Genomic DNA, 20,067 nt, shown 5'->3' on the forward strand with positions numbered 1-20,067 from the left:
CCTTTGCCATCTTTCACCTTGTTGTTACTATTGTCATTATTGTTCATTTTACTTGATCTGTTTGGAATTGGAAGCAGTTTTGAACTAATGCACCCATTTCCTCCACTCCAGATATGTAGAACCAACTCGGAAGATGAAAGAATGTCTGAGATTTGCCATTTTCCTAGGAGGAGGTCTGGAAGTTCCACCAGAAATTATACTTTCGTATATAGACTCTCAAAGGTTTTTTCTATACACAAATGCAAATATACATCTTTATAGATACATATTTACATATGCTTAGGTATTAATATACACATTCACATTCACACACATGTGCACACAATTGAGGTTACTTTACATTAGAGACAAATATGCAAGAATACCTGCAAACTATTTAAGGTTGAGTACGAGCATTTAGTGTATGAGATTGTTATTTCAAGGTCAAACTGTAGCCCTAGTTTTTCCGTGTATCCTGCTTGCCTAGCCTACCACGATCCCTCTTGTCTTCTAAACTGATTGCTTTACTTCTTATCAATTTTTACGTATTCTGTTTCATGGTCTTTATTCTCACTTAATTGTTAACTTTTCGTTTAATTGCCTTATGTGTACTGCATCAGTCTTGTCTTCCAATGTGATTTGTAATCTTCTTTGGGGGGTGGGGAGTACGGGGTGGAGGAGGGAGCAGAATAGCATACTTTGCTTTTGCCGTCTTTTTTTCCCCTAAAGTCCAGCACAGTCTCTTGTAGAGAAAGGAAATTCTTTAAAAAAGAGTTGGATAGTGATTTATTTTCCGTCTCTGCTTTCTTGGGATTGTTCAGTAGGACATTTAGAACAGAGAATCTGAGACTTCTCATATTGGAATAATCTGAGATAAAATCAACATCCAAGTTAAAGAGGATATCCATCATTTTCTTGAACACTTTGGTTTATGAGGAACTCAGCATTATCATATCAACCCATTTTGAACAACTGTGTTTTAAAAATATATACATATATATTCTAAATCAAACTAAAATCAGTCTCCTTATAATTACCGCCCCCCCCCCTCACCAAGACCTAGTTCCTACTTCTATCCACTGGACAAAAATGAAAAAAAAAAATCCATCAAATATTCTCATTTTTCCAAGCTTGCTAGCCCCAGTTTACCATCCTGACTGCTCACTTTTGAACCACCTCTTATCTTTCCCTCTTTTCGTAATTTATCCTCTTATCTTGTGGTACCAGGAACTAAAACTAACATACACCAAGAGTCTCACAAATTCAAAGAATAGCAAGACTCTTTCTCAATACTCTACCTCTATGAATCTAAATTTGCGTAAGTTTTTATTTGCGTTCATATAATAAAACAGGTCATTGGTTCCACTGAAAGTCCTGAATACCCAGTACTCATTTTTATATTTGCTTTTATTAAGGTCTATCTCCCCAATTTTGAATATGTGTGTGTGTGTGTGTGTGTGAGAGTAAGTAAATATGACTTGATTCTAAGGTCAATTAACTTTTTCCTACTCAGTTCACTGTATTAGTTGATGGGAGAAGAAGTTTGGAGGGGAAATGTATTGTTATATAGAAGGAGGGAAAGTCATCAAGGTTCTCTGGCGGAAATAAAAGGAATATATTTGGTTAAATAATACAGGTCATGTAGATCTTGTAGAAAGAAAGAAATGAAACCAGAAGAGAAAACAGGCAGACCTGTGAGACGATTTCCATTCTTTTGACTGTAAGAGTGAGGAAAGCCAAGAAGATAATAGGAATTTGGCTATCTAGAGTTGAAGTCTCAATGGAGGCTGAAATAGCACATTCTTTGCTCTTTGTAGGATGGCATCATTTATTATTTTCTTCTTAGGCAATACCTTAAGGAAATCTCTGGTACTCTAAGAATACCATTCTAGGGCTTTTTCTAAGGACATACTCAGAAATCGGGAAATCAAAATCGTATTACTAGAATTGTTCCCTTACAGTTATATATAATACCCTGAAAACAAACCAGGCAAGTGGATCTGGGTTTGGGTCCTCACTCTACTGCTTATTAGCTGTTTGATCTGTGATATTTGCTCAACTTCTTTGAACTTCAGCTTCTTCACGCAGAAAATGTAGGTATCGACTCCCAACTCATAGAATTATGAAGAAGATTAAGTGCAATGATTTGTACAAACAAGTTAATACAGCAACTAAGACACAGCTAGAAGGTACTGAGGGCTAATTGTGAAGCCATGTCTTCTAGCTCTTTCTTGCTTGCTTGCTTGCTATTTCTATCTCTATGGTATCTTCCTGACTGATGAAAGCTGTTCTTCCAACTGACTTCAGAGGTAGAAGGTTATTTTATTTTATCTTGTCTTTAAATTTCAGTCTGCCTTAGCTGGCTGCATCCCAGATATTGATCATGTTGAATAGCCTTTCTGTAGGTGTTAAAAGCCTGTGCTTAAATCCATTCCTCAATTATCCAAGAAGAATCACTCTAGAAAGAGAAATCCATTCTTCAGGCCCTATTATTAAAACATAGATGCTAATCAATATTAGATTATTTGAATCCATTCTTAAATAGGCTACATTTGTCTCATATAGCATGGTATTTTAAGAATTATTGAGTCAGAGATGCCTGTTAGTAGACAACCATCACAAAGAACAAAAAAGGTCATTTTAATTTTTAATTTTATACTTAAAAAAAATGGCTCAGGGGTGGTTGAAAAGAAACCACAGTGAGGCTCTGTGGTACTTTGTTTCTGAACAGATTCTTCTTTTGTTTTCCAATCATTAAAAGAAAACCTGACAATAGTAATGATAAACCTAAGTAAATACCTGGTTTTCCTTTCCTGACTTCTTGGTGGCTAAAGCAAAGAAACCCAATCCTGGTGTGCTGCCACTGTTTACATTTCTGTCCCCTTTGAAGCAGAGCAATGCATAAAGAGGTTTATCCACTGTGGCTCCATCTCTGAAGGGATGGGAGCGCAAGTTCCTTTAGAAAAACATACATGGTACCCTCACAAACTGTGACTCTCTCCTCCAAGTCAGGCTAGCCTGCCTCTGTGACATTTCAATTCTCTAAAGTGGCTTGGGCTGGGAACATTTCTGTGGCCTTTGAGATAATAACATTTTCCTAGCTTGTAAATATGGATGGTGAATAATGACTGTGAGTAAGACATGTTTACCAAGGAAATCAGATAAGAGCCACACAAGGTTAACTTGTTTTGATTTCAGTCCTCGACGTAGCTAGAGCAACTATTAGGAATATTTTTGTTAAAATGGTTCTGTAAGTACATTACAAGTTTAACTGTAAGTCAGAAGTTGAATTTTGGTTCTGATTCACTTTTTTCATTCTTAAAAAAATTATCTTCTGGTTTTAATGGGAGGAGATGCTAAACAGCTTGATGATGAGGACAGAAGTCGTTATTAGTTTACCCTTTCAAAACGATTTTATTTGGGACTAATTTTAGATTTACAGAAGAGCTGTAAAGGAAGCATAGGAAAGTTCCCAGGTACTCTTCACTCAGTTTCCTCCAATGTTAACACTGTATATAACTACAGTATATTTATCAAAATCCTCGTTTACTTTTAAATGACATTGTGACCTAATCGCGTGAAAAGGAAGATACCTGAGCTCTGACAGTAGTCAAAGAAGCTGAAATTTAATAAGAACCAGCATTTTCAAATCATTTATTTATTTTTTAGCTAACCAGAAATTTTATCTGGGAAAAGAAACAGGAGTCAAAACCTTAATCTTAAGTGACACGGTAATATCCCAGTTGTCTAAAGGGGCTTGGCTTGGGAACATTTCTGTAGCCTTTGAGATGGGATTCTGGATGTCCCAATAGGACCATAGATAGGCCTCCAAACTGTAGGGTCCCATGCTGATGAGATGGTAGGTATACACCCATTTTAAAATGATGTCCAAGAAAGATAGCATAGACTATAAACTCAAATAGCTTGTGAGTCAAATTGCAGCTCCTTCCGGTCTTCATAGCGCCTCCAACAGATACTATCCCAAACTCTTTAGTCCATCTTTGACTCCCTGGTTAGGGGTCAGTGTGCCTGTGCTAGCATGATAAGTCTGCCTTTTCCCCCTCCCTCACTGAGATGTGATCTGTACCATGAGCTGCCATTCATCCATCAAAGCCCTGTGAGACCTCACCTCTCTGAAGCTTTCCCTGACCTTTTACTGTCTCCCCTGTCCTGTGTATGTATCCTGCCCAAACTTCTATCATTGCAAATATATTGAACTTTAATGATTGTAATTACTTGCTTGCATGTTCACCTTCCTCACTAAATTTGAAAACTTTTCAAGAAATGAACCATGTCTTATTTATCTCTGTAACCTTGGATTTACCTCACCACATGGAATATAGTAGGCACTCAACAAATGAATAAATTTGAAGCTATCCTAATACTAATGGTGAATAAGCTAAGTTTCTTCTTAAATTTTTAAGCTTCATCTGGAATGAAGACATTCCAGGTAGAAATCTTTAAATCAATGTTTCTCAAAGCGTAGTTCATAGACTACCTATGTAAAGATCATTTGGGAGATTGTTAAAAGGCCTTAACAGAGACGCATCAGATCTGAATCCCTGGGGAATGCAACCTAGAGCTACGCCTTTAAATAAGATCTGATGTGCACTGATGCCTGGAAACCACTACCTTGGAGGAAGAGTTCCATTAGTCCATCAGCTTTGTTATTTCCATCTCTTTTCATAGAGAATTTTGAAGTGAGTCTAATCAATGGTGTGACAGTAAATTAAATGAAATAACAACACATTAGTTTTAAGAAAAGGAGACCTCTTGTTGGTTTAGTGTAACGGATACTATGACTAAGCTTCAAACTAAATTCTGAGATACATGCAAGCTAGAGCAAAAAAGAAAATAAAGTACATAGCTCTCGCTACAGGAAGGAGTGCAAAATGGTCTCAAGAGAGACCATTGTTTTCTTCCCACACACTAAATTTTTTTTTTTTTTTCTTTGCGGTACGCGGGCCTCTCACTGCCGTGGCCTCTCCCGTTGCAGAGCACAGGCTCCGGACGCGCGGGCTCAGCGGCCATGGCTCACGGGCCCAGCCGCTCCGCGGCATGTGGGATCTTCCCGGACCGGGGCACGAACCCGTGTCCCCTGCATCAGCAGGCGGACTCCCAACCACTGCGCCACCAGGGGAGCCCGGCACTAAATTAATTTTTAAAGCCATTTCTCACTTAAGATGTTTTGCAGAGCAGTGAGTGATGGAGTGATCAATATTTTCAACAAGATTTTTGGCAAACCGCTATTTCTGTAGTGAATAAAATATGATGTAAGCTTGGGGTATGCACTAAGGTTGCCTCGACTTTCCTGCTTTTATACTTTTTTTGGGGGGACAGTTTGATTCCAAACAGCCCATTTCTAGTTTGCCGGTAAAGGCACATCTTCATACAGCTCCTTAGATAAGTATCCTTATATCACTTGTCACAATGGGGCCAAACCAAAGTTAAAATCTCTAACAAATACCAAGAATGCAGGGACAAAGCATTGCTGATTGAGGGTAGATTTATGTTCTTTGGAAGCAAGAGAAGCAGTTGGTAATGTTGACATTCTATTTATGAAATTTGAGAAGCCTAACCAGCAGTATTCTCTGGATGGAAGTCATCCAGCTTCATAACAATGTAAAAAGCAGACAGCAATACCAACAACAGCCAGTATTAATCGAAGAGCTACCATGTAGACACTGTATATATGCTATCTCAGCCCCTTTTAAGAACTTTATGTTCCAAGTCATATTGCCCCCATTTCACAAAGGGGAAATAGACTTGCAGAGGTTAAGTAAATTATCCAATCTCACGTTAACTAGTAAGTGGCAGAGTACTGATCTATGTAACATAAACATAGAAAAAGAAAAGACTCAAGAATGGGGTAATGAAAGATGTCCTGGTCTAGGGGTTAAGACATCCAAGCTCTTGGATAACTTAGGCAAAGTAATCATTTTTCTGGTCTCAAGTTTCCTTATCTGAAGACTAAGGGATTGAGCTATAACTTCTAGGGCTCATTTCAGATTTTAAAGTCGATGGCTACTCTTCTGATAGAACCAAAGTTAATAAAACATCAACTCTATTCTAAATAAAAATTTAGTTTTTGCATGGAACTTTATTGCTTCTACCTCAGGGATAAAGATGACACGTGGAGTAAAGAGCTGTAAACGTCTTTCCAGTTGCTTAAGTCGTTGCTTTCGTTGTACTGAAGTTACTTTAGTTCTAGAACTAATATTGATAACTATTATTTGAGTGATTTCTCTGTTCCAAGCACTCTTCTAGGAGCTCTAAACTTGGTATTGAGGTTTATTCTTTTTCAACTTATGAGATAGGAAGTATTATTCACCTTATTTTACAGGTAGGGAAACTGAGGCACTAAGAAACGAAGTAACCCACCTGAAGTTAACATAAGTAGTAAGTGGTGGAGCCATGGTTTGAACTTAAGCGGTTGACTCTAGTCTCTGGAGCCCAGGCAGTTTTCTCAAAAATCTAGAGCCCATGTTATTAGCCAGTACATTAAGTTCCTTCCAAAAGTCATGCCTTGTATAGTTTATCATTGGTGGAAATAAATATACTAATTAAAATTTGAAAGTCACATATTGGATCTCTGAAGGAAACAGGTGAACGTATTGTTTGAATTCCATATTGCCATAGAGTCCTGACAGCTTTCTGTGATACCTTTGCATAATTCAAAATAGCTACATTTTGAAATTAAGCCCACTGATGGCATGGTCTTCTCTGTCTCATACAGCACCTGGTGTATCGCTCAAGGAATCTTTGTTGGACGAATTAATGCATTAAAGAGAAAGAAGGTTTCCTTTTTTTTGGTGAATGTATGTTTGAACTTGTACATCTCATTTTAATACCTAAACAATGAAAATAAAAGCTTACTCCAATTAGAGGATGCATATTTTAGGTCCCAAGAACTTTTCATTTCAAACGATGTAATGTCAACATTGTATCAATTTGATTATCTTAAATAATTGAAGACAAATCTTTGAAGCACATTTTCTTTTCTTTTTTTTTTTTTATTATTAATTTATTTATTTATGGCTGTGTTGGGTCTTTGTTGCTGTGCACGGGCTTTCTCTAGTTGCGGTGAGCGGGGGCTACTCTTCATTGCAGTGTGCCGGCTTCTCACTGCGGTGGCTTCTCTTGTTGCGGAGCACAGGCTCTAGGCGTGTGGGCTTCAGTAGCTGCGGCACACAGGCTCAGTAGTTGTGGCTCATGGGCTTAGTTGCTCCGTGGCATGTGGGATCTTCCCGGACCAGGGCTCGAACCCGTGTCCCCTGCATTGGCAGGCGGATTCTTAACCACTGTGCCACCAGGGAAGCCCCCCATTTTCTTTTCTTAAAAGCGATTAAAGAGGGCCTAACTGTTCTTCACCTTGAAGTATTGTATTTTCAGTGCATAGTCATTATATAACACCTTTTTGTCCTTAGAGAACTTTACTGACAACTCTTCAACTAAAGGACCACTTTACCAACGTTTCTCAAAAGCACTACAGAACTTTCTAGATGAGGATGCAGCATAATCTCCCCTAAAGTTGAAATCAAGGGGTCAAACCCTTCTTTTAGAGCATGCACCCTATTAATCATGCAGATTTAATTTTCCCCATGATAGCCCCCTGGGTTATTGAAGGTTTATGCCTGTTTCTTTTCTTTGGTTTTTAAATGCACAGTGTACTCATGACAGCAAATCAAAGCTGTTAGTGGCATCAGGCAGGTAGAATTGATGCCGGGAACAGGCCACTGCAAATTTTATTAAGACTGCAATCACTGAGAGCACAGCACACGTTGGGGGTTTAAATACCTCTCTCCGTGGCATTTGTCATATTAAGAGCTGCAGCATAAACAAAGGAAAAAGCAAATCAAATGTATGTAAGCATTTCTAGATGCAGTAAGGAAGTCTGATCTCTAGGAAAGAAGACAGCCAGAAGTCTAACATTTTTGAAAACAGTCCTGATCTCTTAGAGTTAGATCTCTTGCCATTTGCCTCTGGGACATCCTATGTGTGTATTTGTTTGGGTCTTTACTTATATACTGCGTATGTTTGCCAAAAATCTTCAACAACAACAAAAGCCTCCAATAGACCAGATCATCCCTAAGGATACATGGCGAAGCTTTTCAGATTGCCGAGAAAGGGACTGACAGCAATAAAGTGCCCTGTTCAGTGTTGGGAAACTCTTGCCCTGGAGCCGATCAAGTTTGCCAAATGGCTCACCTTCCCTCCTCCTCACTCCCCCAAATGCCTCTCCCAAGTGTGGAGACATGGGTCTCTTTTTGGGGCCCCCTGCAAATAAGGAGTTGTTTAAACGTTAGAGGAGCCTCTGTGTAACCCTCTATAGCCCTCTGTGTAGAAGGGTTCTGTTCTCTTCTCGGTCTGCTTCTAGGGCTCTCATTTGCAACTTTATTACTATGCCGAGCCACCTCTTTCCACTGGTCATCACTGACTGAGAACCCTTGGTTCTAGCCTCCCTTCTGCCTAACCTTTTCCTTAATGGCTTAAAGCTCCAAGAGGAAACAAGGCAATAATAGAAAATGCAATTAGCAGGGAGCCCAATCCATTCCAACATCCATCTGTTTTAATTTGGGTCTCAAGTATTCTACACTCAACCAGTTTCTATACACAAAGCAGGATTCGTCTGAATGTGATATTCACAGAATGTATAAGATCCGCCCTCAGCTCCAAATAAATAAATCATTTCATTAATAATTAAGGCAAAGGATATAAGGGAAGTATAAGGAAAATATGTAAGAATAGAAGAGAAATATAAGAAAATTAGATATTTGTAGTTTTTTTTAATGGATCCTTTCCAATGATTAAAATCTCAGAACCATGTTCTTTCTGGCTATAAAAAGACTAATTACATTATCGTATTAGAAGTGTTTAATTTCTGTGGTGTAGTGTTTATGAAACATTTTTTAAGGGAGAATATCCCTGTCGTCAAAATTGGAAAAGTAAAATAAGAATCTGGTACTTCAGAGGTCATTCAAAGCCTCCCCTGATGGCAGCCTCTCCTTGAAAACTTCAGCTCTACCACTCAGATCATCACACTCCATGGTGGTATCGCCCTGCCACTGAGTACTCTGGAGTACTGAGTACTTCCGAGTACTCAGGAGAAAACTGTTTCCATTAAAGACACATAGGAGAAACAGTAGGGATCATTCTTTGGATGTGTACATGCCTAAGGTAGAACATGAAGTAGATTGGAGAAAGAGACAACACTGTCCCTTGACTTAGAAGAGAATTCCTTCCATAGGTCCCTGAGAAGTCACTTTGTCTCTCTTCAACCAAAACTAATGCAGCAAGTATCATTGTTCAGGGCCGGCGGAGGGAGGGGAGACTACATAGATTATGCTACTGAAAATGATGTTTTTACCTCTGTGAGGAACTAATTAAAAGAAATGATCTCAAACAGAAGGAACATTTCTAGTTAAATATAAGGAAATCTTTCTGAGCCAATATGATTGATTTATCTTTGTTTTATAACTGTATATTCATTCTCATATCTGGAGACAGCTAAGGAACCATCTTAGCTAGGGGGCAGATATATTTAAATGCATAGATATATTAAAATGCATAATAAAGAAACAAAAAATCAGCCAATGCTTGTTGTAAGAAACCAATGACTCTGAGATTCACTCCAAATATGGTAAAATATTTAAAAATGAACATTTAGAAAATGAAAATTTCTATGCAATATGACATACAGATTTCTCTGGCCCTCATTTATCCTGCTATGAGGCCTATCCTAAAGCCCACCGTCACAGAGGTACCCGAGAGAGGGGTTAACATTTCCAGAGGGAGAGCCTCCATCGTTGTGAGACTGACAGCTCTTTTCTGCATCCCAGGTGACTATGGAATTTGGGAAACCAGAGACTTCCCTGCCAATGGCAAATCAGTATAGCTATATAGTTCTCACCCAGGAGTGCTTCACTTTTCTATGTGAACTTTCTGTTAATTTACTTTATGAGTCAATAACACCTAAACAAGTGTAGAAAATATTCATTGAGAAATCAGAACCCGTATGGAATTTTAGTTTGGATCCTCCAAGCTACTACAGAGTCATAAATTCCAGGTTTCTGCCCATAATCAAGAAAGAAGAGTCAAACGAGGAGAGAATTCACCAGTAGCCGCCACTCTCTGAACCTTTTCACTTCCCACTCCATCTAAGTGGCTCCCTTACTTCCTCAACTTACTGTCTTTACGGGTTAATTCCCTCCCTAAGGAAATGGCAGCTTCTGTGTTCTGTTTATTATGATCCCACCCTGAACATTCTTCAGCCAATAGGCAAGAGTTGTGAATATCTAATCAACATAGGGATCGATTGCCTTTGACAAAACTTTTCCCATCCCTGAGTTTGTTCTAGAGCAGAAAGGAGCAACAGAGCTACAGAAATAATATGTAAAACCAATGAACAGAAAGGTTGATGTCACTTGATTAAAATAGTATAATATTTGGAAGAAGTCATTTTTTCCAAAGCATAAATACAAGCATTAATTCTTCTTCATTATAAAGGTCTCTTTATAAAAGTTCAGAAAGTATAAAGCTATATAAAGTATATGATGGAAGGTTACCAACCCCCCCATGTAATTCTATATGCAGAGATGATGACTATTAACAATTTGGTGTTTATACTCCAGTGTATAATATATAACATACTGTACTTTAACTTACTTTTTCACTTATGAACACATTAATATTTCTAATGGGTTAATATTTCTAAAGAAATAGGATATTGCCTTGCACATGGTAAGAACTATGTAAGTATTAATTAAATTACTACTAATAAAAACAGCAAATATATCGTGCTTACTGTGTGCCAGTATTAATTCATGTAATCATTGCAAAAACCTAAGAGGTAGGTCCTATTTTTACCCCTGTTTTAGAGATGAGGAAAACGAGATTCGGAGACAGGAAACAGACCCAAGTCACGTATATGGTGGAAAGTCTTAGAAATTAATACATATAGATTGATCTCATCCTTTCTAATGGTCACACGGAATTTCATCACATATTATGTCAGTCTCCTATTGATGCAAATTTAAATTATTGTAAAAACTTTACTATTATAAACAACTTTGTGATAATCTTGAGTATATACTTCTGTAAAGAATTCCCTTAGATACATTTTTAGAAGTTAAATTATTGAGACAAATCTATACACATTTTAAAGTTTGATGGTTATTAAAAACAAAAACCAAAAAACATATCCACTAGGCTACACCAAATTATAAGAATAATTGCAAGTGCTGGTTTCCCACACCCTGTCTATTGTTGTTATTCTAATTGATGTTCTTTGTAAGTAATCTGTCTTTCCTTTAATAATTAACATCACCTTTTTGTCTTTGGTTCATTATGTGTTTGGTTCATTATAATGTGTCTGGGTGTGCAAATATTTCTATATCTGCTCTTTATTTTTACTATTGGGACTTGGTGTACATCTCGTACTTGAAGATTTAAGTTTTCATCAATTTTGGCAAGTTCTCAGGCATCATGCTTTTGAGTATAGCTTCTCTTATGTTTCTCTATTCTCTCTTTCTATAATTTATATCCTTAATTATTTCTTAAATTCAATTTCATCTTTCCCATCTCTCTGCACTGAATTCTTAATTCTGAAGAGCTGACTTCTAATGTGTGAATTATCTCTTTATCTCTAATATACCATTATTCCACCACCGAATTTTAATTTTAACCCTTATCTTTTTCATTTGTTAAAATTATATTTAATTCTTTATCGGAACTGTCTTTCTTCTTCCTAATGTATTTTACTTTTTTGTTATTCCTCCTTTTGTGTCTTTAGTTTAAACGTATTTATTTTAGAGTATCTATTATATTGTGCTGTTAATCGAATTTCCTGGGGGTTAAATCACTTTGTATGTTGTGTCAGCTAATTCTCACTTAAGGCGGGTTGTTTCCTGTGGATGCGATAATTTTGTATTGTGAACTCATCCTCAGTGTGACTTTACCTATGAAAACCCTATGTAACCTGTGTAAGGTGTTTCTTTTTTCAGCTTTTTTGTTGTTAAATTTTTGACCAGGGACTAATTAAAAAATTTTTTTCTTTTAAAGTATGGTTTATTTAAAATATTGTATTAGTTTCAGGTGTACAGCAAAGTGATTCAGCTTTTTTTTCAGATTATATTTCATTACAGGTTATTACAAGATATTGGATATAATTCATTGTGCTATACAGTGAATCCTTGTTGCTTATCTATTTTATGTATTTTTTTGTATCTGTTAATCCCATATTCCTAATTTGTCCCTCCCTCTCTCCCTCTCCTTTTTGGTAACCATAAGTTTGTTTTCTGTGTCTGCGAATCTGTTTCTGTTGTGTATGTAGATTGATTTGTATTATTTTTTAGATTCCACATATGTCTTTCCACATATTTGTCTTTCTCTGAATGATTTACTTCACTAAGTATAATATCATCTAGGCCCATGCATGTTGCTGCAAATGACAATATTTCACTTTTTTTTATAGCCAGGTACTGTTCCGTTTTATATATACCACATCTCCTTAAGCCAGTCATTTGTTTATGGGCACTTGGGTTGTTTCCATGTCTTGGCTATTGTAAATAGTGCTGCATTGGGATGCATGCATCTTTTTGAATTAGAGTTTTCATTTTTTCTGGATATATGCCCAGGAATGGGATTGCTGGATCATATGATAGCTCTATTTTTAGTTTTTAAAGGAACCTTCATACTGTCTTCCATAGTGGCTGTATCAATTTACATTCCCACCAACAGTGTAGGAGGGCTCCCTTTTCTCCACGCCCTCTCTAATTTATTATTTGTAGACTTTCTGATAATAGACATCCTGACCAGTATGAAGTGATACCTCATTTTGGTTTTGATTTGCATTTCTCTATTAATTAGCAATACTGAGCACCTTTTCATGTGCCTATTGGCCATCTCTATGTCTTTTTTGGAAGACCTGGGACTAACTTTTATGTTAATTTCTCCAACTGGGGATTCCCCGACTGGCTGTGCTGGCAGCATGAATTAAATCTAATTGAGATACAGTCCTGAGTGTTGGCTATTCATTCTTATGAAGAATGAATATTGGCTATTCTTATGAAGAGAAAGACAAGCCTCTGTGTTGTCTTTCTATGCCAACGGGTAGCATTTTTCTGGCCTATCTTTTCACTTCAGTGGTTCTCAGCTTTATACGAGGGTATCAGCGCTAACTTCCACTTCACAGGGACCCAAGACCTTGACTTTTTCCCTTTAAGAGCCTTAAAACCAATCTTCTACATTATAGAAGTGGGCACTTGTCTCATTATGTGAAGGACAGTGCCCAACCAGCTCATGATCTCACTGCTCTGCTTTTCCAATTCCTATTCATTCCTGACTTCTGAATATTTCCATTTTTTCCGTATGAGTTGTACAACTAACCCGGCATTTCTGGCTGTTTGTGGTAGGAAGATTTTCATATTATCTTGTTGGCCTTGTTTGCTGGAGTTCTAAGTGTGTAACCCCGGGTTTGTGTATTTAGTACCTAAAGATTCCATGAGTCATCATTTCCAGCATTCTCTTCCAATATTCACAAATCCTTTGCCCTCTTTTCTTTCCTGGCAAAACTCCAGTGCTTACATCTGGCCTTTGGATTTGGCTTTCTACTTATTCCAACTTACACCTGTACTGCTGAGCAAGCCTGCAGGAAAACCTGCAATGAAGAAAATTGATGCCACTCTGTATTCATAGTCCTGTTCTCTGCTAAAATCTGAACGTTCCCCAGCAAGCCTAGTTTCCCTGTGAGTCATCTCCTCCATTCCCCACAGCTATTTTAAAACCTTTCCGCTCTCCTCATCCCGCTGCCCCCCTTTACAGAAGTATTTTCAGAAGATAACCTTCCTTCCTACTTCCGGGAGGAAATAGAGCCCATCGGAACAGAGCTTTCTCAAATTCCATCTGCCCAACTTATGAACTCATTTACACTGGCATACACCTCTTTTCTCCTTCTTCCTATTACGAGGAAGGAAGTTTCTTCTTCCTGTCTGAGTAATCATATAATTGACCACTGAAGCTGGGATATTTTTGAAAGTAAAAGAAGGACTCTATTAATAATTATTCCAGGACAACAGGTGTAAACCAGAACTGTCCTGGGCAAACTGGGACATGCGGTCACCCCCTATATAAAGTTTATCGCTGAATACATCTCTTTTGCCTTCCCAAGCACCACAGTCCTTTGAACCTTCCACCTCTCTCCTGTATATTCAAATTTTCCTTCTCTCTGGGTTCCTTCTCGTTAATATTTTAACACTGTCCATGTGTTTTCTTAAACGTTTCAATCTTTTAAAAAGAGAAATCGTGCAAAACCACGCTTCCTATGTGCCAAAGATGCCTCCAACTACTGCTAACTTTTTGGACTCATCCCTTTTCTCTGCCAAATTTATCGAAAAAAATTGTCCGCATACACTGTCTCTCTTTTTTTCAGTTCCTGTTCTCCTTCATTCACAGAATTCTGGCTTCTTCCCCATCCCCATTCTGACATCACTCTTGACGATGTCACACATGATTCTCTCGTTTTTTAATAGAACAGACAGTATTCAGTGTTACCCCATTTCTTAGGTGCCTCTATCTGTGCAGCCTTGAGTGAATTAGTTATCCTCTGTGTTCCTCAGTTTCCTAAAATGGTACAATTATAGGCCGTTCCCCAGTGACTGTTAGTGAAAATTAAAATAAAATAATACGTGTAAAGCATTTAGGATTTTAAAATGTTAGCCGTCCCGTTGCTCATCCTTTTCAAAAAACATCCATGTTTGGTCATGGTTGAGTTAGACGGTTCCATCACTAATTTTGCATGCCACTGTTTGAATCTTTTAAGGCAAGGCGTCAGGGTAGAATATCTTTACATTGCCATTCCAGAGACCCGGCGGCCTGAGGATGACAATCTAGAAAGGGAGCTAGCTTTACTTCTGTGTCCAAGGGTGTTTCTTTCATGTTTGTTATGGCTGCTAGGATTTAGCAAACACACTGTACTAAATCCATAACCTGGCATGCTTAACCTCATTAGAAGCTCACAATGGCAGACAAACCATATCTTTCCCTGACATACCTATTTGCCCTCAATGTAGCCCCACATCAACTAGCACTTACAGGGCTCTCATTCTGATTTGCTCAAACTAATTTGCAGAGTTAACGATATAATACATAGCAAATGTGCATCTGTCCTAACTGACCATGGCCAGCTTCATCTTTAGCCCTCACCATTGCCAAGACAGCAGGCATTTGAAGGCACATTGGGATTCTTCCAGTGACTTTTTAGTTGCTTTTTCACCTGCTCTGAGTTGTTGGTTGAATTGGCCCTTCCTTTAAAATAGGTCATGTTTGCATTATATCTTGTGGACATGCCTCCACTATTTCTTTAGGTGGAAGCCAATTTTTCAGAGCTTCAATAGCCAAAGGAGATTTTCTGCAAAATTTATCTTCTAATAGTAATAATTATAGTTGATACCATTTACTAAATGCATATTATATACCAGCAGCTGTGCTAAGCATGTCACATATTTTCGTGTCTATTGACTAATAAGGATTAGAATGGAGTAGAAATAGATATGTGTGCTAAAATGAGCATCTTACCTACTGGTAGAGTAACTTTAAATGATATTATGAGCTCTCAGTACTAGCAAGTTTAATAAAATCTCTAGCATATATTAATTACTAACACAATGTACATGATCGTTTCAGTGTTTGGAAGAAAGGAGAGTGTTCAGTTTTACTGATAGGCATGATACAAAACTAAATGGCAAGGCAAGACCAAACTGTGTAATTGAACTCCAACTAATGAGATCTGTGATAATTTTCTCTAGGCCAAAGCTAAACCAAATGGTTTCAATATCTTTGAAGACAGTAACCTAAACAATCAGTATTTGATGTTATAATTCAGTGGGCTCACATTTCATACCTCGAAGAGGGAAATATTTATGATATTGTACACAAATGGATAACATTGGTTCTGTATCCCTCCAATTATAGTTCAAGGAAACACTGGATCTAGGCATTCACTGTGTCTGAAAGTGGGACTGAGTGTGTTTGTATGTTTATTTAATTTTCACTCAATAAGTTACATCAGGTGGTTGTTGCATTCTGAGCTTGAAATAGCACCGATACTTTAAAAGATATTAAATTCTAGCAGCTGTGCGAAAAATATATTCTTTTCACATCTGACAACCACTATTCCCTCCAACCTCATTCCTTTCCATGAACAGTTAATTGAAATGAGATCATTAAAGCTGTGAGAAGAAGGTCTATCTAGGAAATAAAGATAATCTTAAAGGAGCTAATAGAAAACTGTATGATCGAGAAGGAAGAAATGTAGGAAAGGCTCGATTTTGGCCTAAGAGAAGGGTGACATCAAAGTAAGCTATGGGGAAGCTGTGAAGTCTTCCCCGGCTGAACTATAATTTGTGCCAGTGTGTGATAATCACTTTATCAATCAGATAACAGAAAAGGAAGTGATAACTCTTATAGTCAACATTTACTGAGTTTTACAAAGCGTCAGACACTCTGCTAAATACTACCAGTAACTTATCTCATTGAATACTCACAACAAACCCCACTTTGCAGATAAGAAAACTGAGAGCCAGAGAGGTTAATTCTAAGGCCTGTAACAGGAGGAGCTGGGAAGAGTTTTGTACTCAGTTTACTCACCTCGTATAGGCATGCTGGTAGTTTCTATTTTTAAGCAAAATATGTTATTATTTTAGGTCGAGAAGGAGCCGAGGACCAAATGGATAGAATCCCTAGCTCGACCTGGATTCTGATTTCTCAGTGAAGATATTTCACAACCAGTTGTTGGATTAATTGACTTTAAAGGAACACTTTAAAAAACGGAAAATATTTTGACAATGTAACTCATAGAAGTAGGACCATTGGGGGTTATACATTTTGAGCCAGTATTATATTTTTCTCAACTCTTTGTGACAATACAATTGGAAAGAAGTTACTTTTTTTCTTTTCTTTTTGATACATTTTTGAGACACGTCTTTTATGCTGAAAAAAGATAAAATGAATATCTTCAAATTTATAAACAAGGGAGAATTGTCCAAGCCACGAAGACGTTCTGAAATGATATCCTATTGTTTTAGTATTATAGTGGCTTTAGTCGGTTTTGGTTAATTGATGGTCTATAGGTGGAATATGACCTGTTATACAAAGGAACGTTTTTTTTCTCGTTTCAAATTTTTGAGTGTTGACCTAATGGTCTAATATCTGGAATAAATGAGGGAAATGAACTATCTACTGCCTCTCTGTTTTGCAAGCTGAAATGCTTCACAGTAGAGCGTGAGGCCCTCCGCTAGCACTGTAATGGGAAGGAACGCAGCTCCTTACCCTCAACTTCCAGCTTCGCCAACTTGGAATATGCTGTCCCGAGGCTGTTTTTTGCCACACATCGATAATGTCCTGCATCTTCCTTTTGCACATTATGAATCCTTAAACTCCCGGATTCAAGAACCGCAGTGCGGGAGTTTTCCTGCCAGGGACAGGGACATGAATTAAAAATGGCCATAGGTCTGTCAAGGACACATTTGCTATATTTCATCTAGTCGTCACTATCATTCTTATCAAAAATATTATTTTAACATTTATTTGGCATTTATTATGGGTAACATACAATAATAAATGAGATAGTATAAGATTACCAAAATTAATTTTAATAACAATGCCATAAGATATAGTTATTTTTATTTTCTTTCATTATATGAGGACCCCAAGGCTTATTGGATGTCCTACATCAACAAGCCTTATTTTGGGAGTTTCTTTGGTATCTAAAAAAGTCACATCCAGGTCTGTTTGATTAAAAGCATTGCTTTTAACAGCCATGCCTACTGCCTATATGGTATCCTTAGGGGAATATATGTCCTTTGAAAAGTTCAAAAATTCTACAGAGAATACAAAAATTGGTCTTTATAGTTAAAATGTTACATCTATCTTCTCTCTGGGAACTCTAAATTCATATAGAGCCACCCCCTGCTTTTATTGTAGAAAATATAACAAAAGGAAAGCCAGAGAATTATATAGATTACCATAAAAAGTGAAAATTATTTGTTTTATTTTAAATAAAACAAAGCTAATTGATATTATGTTTTATTTCAATTAATTGACATGTATCAACACCTATGTATTCCCCATGGAATACTCTGAGTACAGTAATATGAAAAACATAATGTCTTTGACCTCACTGAGTTCACAGTTGGTAGGTTATACAAGGATGGAAAGAGACGATGGTAATGCAATATAGTAATTTATCAATAAATGTAGGTATAAGATACAAAGCAGTACAAAATAAGCGTGTGAATACTGCATTTCAAGTTTGACTACTGTATGTGATTGAGGTTGTTGTCAAGGTGGTTTGTTCACCAGTCTTGATGCTCTAACTTCACTCCAGAATGTTCTCATTCCTTTTCTTCCAAACCTTATTTCTCTCTCTCCTCCCAGAAACGATTTGTCAGGTCTAAAGCTTGGAGCTTAGTTCCATTTTTTAAATCTCATGAGTCTCAAAGATTCAATGTTGAAAAATAAATGATTCAAATACCAACCAACAAAAAAGACTGTAGCTTTGCTCTGCTTTGCCTCCTTTATCATCCTTAACACTACTGGTTCCTATGTCTTTTTTCCCCTACTCAGCCCCAACTGGAATGCCTTACAATTTGCATATATGGCAACAGAAATATTAAAGTTTGGTTAAATGTTGTACCTGGAAAAAAGTTTATACTAAGTTTATAAGCGTGCGACTGAGTTTGCAAAGGATTGTTGTATTTGACAATGTGTTGTACATACATGTTTTAACATAACAATCACTTACCCTGAGAGCACTGTCCCCCTTGATCCACGACACTGATGGTTTGGGATTGCCCATTGTAGTACATGGTAGAACTGCCTTTAATCCTTCTATTATTTTTACGTTTATGGGAGGACGAGTTATTTTAGGTTCTAAAGGGAAATGAAGGTTAAAAATTAAAAAGCAATATGGCTTTATTAAACTTAGAGTTTCTAAGTTTATGTTTAATTATAAATATACATTAAAAATATTCTTAGGCTTATTATAATACAGAATTCGCCAAATGCTAAGACATGTTTTTAGTGGCTATCAAACAGAAATCATTTTTGAAAATTTAGGTTATCTCTGTTTTATCTTATTTGAAAAATCAGTTCATAAAACATATTAGGAGTTTATAATTATCATAGTATTCTGCACTTTTAAAATAGTTAATAAAAAGTTGATTAAAATAAACTGATAGGGGCTTCCCTGGTGGCACAGTGGTTGAGAGTCCGCCTGCCGATGCAGGGGACACGGGTTCGTGCCCCGGTCCGGGAGAATCCCACATGCCGCGGAGCGGCTGGGCCCGTGAGCCATGGCCGCTGAGCCTGCGTGTCCAGAGCCTCTGCTCCACAGCAGGAGAGGCCACAATGGTGAGAGGCCCGTGTACCACAAAAAAAATAAAAAAATAAATAAAAATAAATAAACTGATAACAATTCAACATTACATAATTCATAGCAACAGACATGAAAACATATGAAAGTAAAGTTTTGATATAAGTTTTATTTGTATAATTCTGAGTTATGACCTACTTTCCCTTTGGTTTCCATCTTAATTTGACTATTAAGTTTGATGATTAAAAATTAGATACATTTATCCTCTAGAAAATAAATCAAATGTTACTAGTAATCAGAGAAATTCTGTAATACAATTCAGAGTAACCCTACTCTGCAAAGCCAACTTCTGTATAGTGTTCCGTGAAACACTCCTAAATTAATTTTTTCAGAAGAAATAGTTTATGGCAGTTAATTTTTATTCTCCAACATTGAGCTTTCAGAGGAATACGTTATTAAATCTATTGCATAGAAGTACTGACAAGTTCAGGATGCCAGTTATTTTACTATTTGAAACATTCATAAAATAATGAAAACTACATTTATTTCCTAAGGAATCTTATGTTACAGATACAAAGCAGAAGACTGTCTTGGCAGGAGAGACTGCTGAGAAATAGATGCATTTAATTTTTTTCAGGTCATGTGCCATAATCAATTTGTTACTTGGACATAGAAGAGCAGGAAATAAGGATTTTTGCCCTTCTACTTCAATTGTGTGT

The 20,067-nt window shown here is 37.1% G+C and overlaps 1 protein-coding gene across 3 annotated transcripts in view; it reads right to left on the reverse strand.

Moving 5' to 3' along the window:
* Positions 1-20,067, reverse strand: part of MUSK (muscle associated receptor tyrosine kinase) — an 88,024-nt gene that overhangs the window by 44,659 nt on the left and 23,298 nt on the right. For all 3 annotated transcript variants that reach the window (XM_024757278.1, XM_024757275.1, XM_024757276.1), the window contains exons 4-5: positions 18,779-18,906; positions 17,305-17,446 (exon numbers count right to left, since the gene is read on the reverse strand). In XM_024757278.1, the coding sequence (XP_024613046.1) occupies positions 17,305-17,446; positions 18,779-18,906 (270 nt within the window). The remainder of the gene's footprint in view (positions 1-17,304; positions 17,447-18,778; positions 18,907-20,067) is intronic.

The sequence above is a fragment of the Neophocaena asiaeorientalis genome, unplaced genomic scaffold (genome assembly GCF_003031525.2).
Source record: "Neophocaena asiaeorientalis asiaeorientalis breed wild unplaced genomic scaffold, Neophocaena_asiaeorientalis_V1.1 scaffold432, whole genome shotgun sequence".
NCBI classification, from domain to species: Eukaryota; Metazoa; Chordata; class Mammalia; order Artiodactyla; family Phocoenidae; genus Neophocaena; species Neophocaena asiaeorientalis.